The 4844-nt window shown below is 37.3% G+C and overlaps 3 protein-coding genes across 3 annotated transcripts; 2 read left to right on the top strand and 1 right to left on the bottom strand.

Moving 5' to 3' along the window:
• Nucleotides 1-596: 596 nt before the first annotated feature.
• LOC119614877 (PH domain-containing protein DDB_G0287875-like) lies at nucleotides 597-1382 on the bottom strand. Its single transcript, XM_037970973.1, has one exon. The coding sequence runs from the start codon at nucleotides 1380-1382 to the stop codon at nucleotides 597-599; it is 786 nt and encodes a 261-aa protein (XP_037826901.1).
• Nucleotides 1383-1852: 470 nt separating this feature from the next.
• On the top strand, nucleotides 1853-2638 carry LOC119614876 (PH domain-containing protein DDB_G0287875-like). The gene has a single exon (XM_037970972.1). The coding sequence runs from the start codon at nucleotides 1853-1855 to the stop codon at nucleotides 2636-2638; it is 786 nt and encodes a 261-aa protein (XP_037826900.1).
• A 1519-nt stretch (nucleotides 2639-4157) lies between these two features.
• Nucleotides 4158-4844, top strand: LOC119614875 (protein ECM25-like). The gene has a single exon (XM_037970971.1). The coding sequence runs from the start codon at nucleotides 4158-4160 to the stop codon at nucleotides 4842-4844; it is 687 nt and encodes a 228-aa protein (XP_037826899.1).

Genomic DNA, 4844 nt, shown 5'->3' with positions numbered 1-4844 from the left:
TAGTTAGTTAGTTAGTTAGTTAGTAGTTAGTTAGTAGTAGTTAGTTAGTTAGTTAGTTAGTTAGTTAGTTAGTTAGTTAGTAGTTAGTTAGTTAGTTAGTTAGTTAGTTAGTTAGTAGTTAGTTAGTAGTTAGTTAGTTAGTTAGTAGTTAGTTAGTTAGTAGTTAGTTAGTTAGTTAGTTAGTAGTTAGTTAGTTAGTTAGTTAGTAGTTAGTTAGTTAGTTAGTTAGTTAGTTAGCTAGTTCGCTCGTTCGTTAGAAACAATTTCCCGGAATTCTGGATTTACAAATCCTGCGAAAAAATTGCCGGCAGGATCTCAAGATGTCATTATAGACATATTGCGCTTAACTTTAATCTAAAATATGCATTAGTACAACCTAGCCTTTCGAAAATTATGGATTTCTTCCTTTCTCCAATGCAAAATTATGTCGGAAAAACGATCTTTAATTGTTTGGAAAAAAGAACACGTCTTCGATGACCAACTATATATTCACAAAGAAATCTCAGTCCCAAATTAAAACAAATTATAAAATTTTGCCATTATATTATTTTTAATTTATTCGATCTTAAATTTGCATCGTTATATATTTATCCGCTTTAACCGATTGTCTTCCTGCCGCGTCTGCGAATGACACGAATTCCACGACGACGATTTCTGCGGGCCTTACGATTGCGACGTTGGATTTTACGATTACGTCTAATCTGACGATTGCGACGGCGGATCTTACGGTTTCTGCGTGCCTTACGATTCTTGTTCTTACGATTTATTTTACGTCTACGTAAACGACGATTACGGCGATTGCGACGGCTTCTTACACGACGAGCACGGGCATCACTGAGTTCAGAATCAATATCATCATCCTGTTCTTCATCATGTTCGTTAACATCCAAAGCTCTGCCACCACCACCTGCAGTAGTCTCATCATCTCCACCTTCAGTAGTTTCATCATCACCTCCTGCTGTCGTTTCCTTGTCATCTCCAGCAGTAGTTTCTTCATCGGGTTCAGGGGTAGGTTCAGGAGGTGAGGTGGTAGGTGGTGTTTCGGTGGGTGGTGATGTTGTGGGTGGAGTTTCGGTGGGAGGAGTTATACTAGTATCGGTAGTTGGTGAAGTATTGGTAGTTTGAGTTGTTCCAGTAGTAGGTCCTCCGGTTCCGGTAGTTGTGGGTGTTGTTGGTATAGGAGTTAAGGTAGGTGTGGTTGGATCAGTTCCGGTAGGTATTAAAGTAGATGTTGTAGTAGGATCAACTGGTGGTGCTGGGGGAGGACAAAACCCTGTTTTGCCTAAGGCACAAAATTTCTCTTTTAAACCGAGAAAGTGAGCATTAACCGAATAGTTGGATCCCAATAGGACTAAGCAAAGTACAAATAAAGAGAGTTTCATTCTCGACTTGTTTTCCTCTATTCAAATTCACTACTGGAATGTAGAATAGTTTATGATGCCATATAGATGCAATGGAAGACATTATATAGTAAAGTTTGGTAAAGTCGATATTTTCCAGAAAAATAAACTCTGAAATGAAATCTTAAGACTTTGTTTGTACAAGCTGTGAGAAAAGCTTGAGCAGTTGTTCAAATAATAAATAGTTTTTTTATAAAAAAGTTCATATTCATCAAATAAACTTCTTGTCTTTACTCTAAATATTTAAAAGTTTAATTGCTGCACTTTTACCAATAAATAAAAGTTTCAAAATAATGGACTTTTTCTTATATTTGAACAATTGCATTATTATATTTTATGCAAATAATTAAATTAAAGAAAATTTTACTATATAAAGCCTTTTATTACAAAGTTATAGCATCATAATATATTCTTCATTCTTGTAGTGAATTTGAATAGACAAACAATTGAGAATGAAATTCTCTTTACTCGTACTTTGCTTAGTCCTATTAGGCTCCAACTATTCGGTTAATGCTCACTTTCTCGGTTTAAAAGAGAAATTTTGTGCCTTAGGCAAAACAGGGTTTTGTCCTCCCCCAGCACCACCAGTTGATCCTACTACAACATCTACTTTAATACCTACCGGAACTGATCCAACTACACCTACCTTAACTCCTATACCAACAACACCCACAACTACCGGAACCGGAGGACCTACTACTGGAACAACTCAAACTACTAATACTTCACCAACTACCGATACTAGTATAACTCCTCCCACCGAAACTCCACCCACAACATCACCACCCACCGAAACACCACCTACCACCTCACCTCCTGAACCTACCCCTGAGCCCGATGAAGAAACTACTGCTGGAGATGACAAGGAAACGACAGCAGGAGGTGATGATGAAACTACTGAAGGTGGAGATGATGAGACTACTGCAGGTGGTGGTGGCAGAGCTTTGGATGTTAACGAACATGATGAAGAACAGGATGATGATATTGATTCTAAACTCAGTGATGCCCGTGCTCGTCGTGTAAGAAGCCGTCGCAATCGTCGCAATCGTCGTATACGTAGACGTAAAATAAATCGTAAGAATAAGAATCGTAAAGCTCGCAGAAACCGTAAGATCCGCCGTCGCAATCGTCAGATTAGACGTAATCGTAAAATCCAACGACGCAATCGTAAGGCCCGCAGAAATCGTCGTCGTGGAATCCGTGTTGTTCGCAGACGTGGCAGGAAAAGTAGAGGTTAAAGGAAATATTATCAAACTTTGACTACGATGGAATTGAAATAAATATTGTTTAAAAATTAAATTATTTTGTTGTTTTTGTTGATTTTGAAGTGGGAATGGATGGAGTAAAGAGATTTTTCATTAAATATATTACACGCCTTATAGTAGACTCCCGAATTAAGAATATGCTTACTCTAATCTAAGATCTAGGTTTAAGCGATCTTTCTATACTACAAAAATAGTATAGAGCGTATTTAAGAAGAACTGGAAGCTTAACTAGGATAATGCTTAAGTATGCTTCTAGATTCTAGACCACTAAAAGACCTTGAATTAGAGATGTTTCTATGCTTCGACCTTATATTATAGGTCTTTACAATTATGATTCTTTTCACACTACTGAAGACCACGAATACATATGTTCCTAGACCTCTAAGAGATTTCGGATTAAAAAAAATCCTATCGATTGAGTTTGTTCTTTTGAAAGTAGTGGGACTAATTGATGCGACTGTTCCAGAACCCACCACTGAACTTTATGAAAAAACTTCTGCTGGAGATGTCAAGGAAACTGAAGATGGATATGAAGTTACATTACCGAGTTTTGGAAGTTTCTAAAAATTATGGCACTGAACTCAGTGAAGATCGTACTCGTCGCACATTGGGTTATGAGTAAATGTTGAAAGTAAATCTGTAACTTTGAAACAGCTAGTCCGATTTAAATGAAATTTGGTGGTTTCTAGTTTAAGTTTAGAATTTGCGACTAAAAGCGATCCCAATACTTCGTTTTTATGTCCTTTACCTTCGTGAGAAGTTATTGTGGTTGTAATTTCTAAATTATAATTTGTCGACCCTATAAAGTATGGTCCTGTTTCTCTGTCCGTCTGTATGTTTGTTGAAATGAATTTTCTAAAGACCTCAGACATATTTGGGACCCAAATTTTCAACAATTCTGTCAGACATGCTTTCGCGAAGTTTCCTATTTAAAATCGGTAAAATCGGTTGTAAATAGTGAAGATATAAGCAAAAATCCGTGACAACTTCTAAAAATTTCAAATTTCTATTTTTGTTCTCCAAAAGGTACTTTTTAAATTTTATATATTATTGAACCTAAAAATATAGTACTAAGTTCTATGAACGTTACTTTCTCTGCTACGTTAGAGTCTCTTTCTAGACTACTAGGTGGGGACACTGTATTATACTTCTTTAGTAAAAGTTCTCAATTGAAAATTCTCTGTCAGTAGAGAAGTTCTTGTTCTAGTCGATAAATTTTAAAACAAGTTTCTTTAACAAACAAACTTTCTGGACATATTTCTACAAGATTATAAACAGATGTTAAAATATATAGGTCAAACCTAAGTCAATAAGTTCTTCTTCAAAAGAACCCTATTAACTACCACTAAAACTTGTTTGTCTTATTTGCACAGTTGTTTTTCTAAAAATTATTGTAAATTAAGATGTAAAATTTTACTATAAAAACATTTGAACTTTATGGAAACCGTATCACTTTCAGTTGTTCTTTACAATTGAGTTGAAGAAACTGAAAATGAAATTTTCATTATATCTAATATCCTTGGCCCTTTTGGGTTCAAGTTTTGGTGTTGATGCCTTCTTAGGCATGGGCGGTAGTAGTACAGGTGGCGGTGGCGGTTTCAAGTCAAAATTGTGTGCCATGGGTAAGACAGAATTCTGTCCACCGGCACCACCAGTTGATCCCACTACGACTTCGATAATACCCACCGATATTATAACTCCAACACCAACTTTGCCACCAACTCCACCCATACCGACCACCACAAATACCGGACCACCCACTACCTTAACCACCGGCACCTCACCTACAACTGAAACAAGTGAACTACCAACCGATACACTAACATCACCTACTTCATCTCCTGATCCTGATGCTCCTCCACCAGCCGAAGGTAGAGCTTTAGATATTGAGGAAGATGATGATGTTGAGGAAAATGCTTTAGATGTTGAATCTGATGTCACAGATGCCCGTGCTCGCCGTGTTAGAAGTCGTCGTAACCGTCGCAATCGTCGCATACGCAGACGTAAAGTAAGCCGTAAGAATAAGAAACGCAAGTCACGCAGAAATCGTAAGATCCGTCGTCGCAATCGTCAAATCAGACGTAATCGTAAAATCCAACGTCGTAATCGCAAGGCTCGCAGAAATCGTCGTCGTGGTATTCGTGTTGTACGCAGACGTGGCAGGAAAACTAGCGGTTAA

This window comes from Lucilia sericata, unplaced genomic scaffold (assembly GCF_015586225.1).
Source record: "Lucilia sericata isolate MDLA Ls3-8-SP2 unplaced genomic scaffold, ASM1558622v1 Contig003565F_arrow, whole genome shotgun sequence".
NCBI classification, from domain to species: domain Eukaryota; kingdom Metazoa; phylum Arthropoda; class Insecta; order Diptera; family Calliphoridae; genus Lucilia; species Lucilia sericata.
This window is presented reverse-complemented; position numbering and strand designations above follow the sequence as displayed.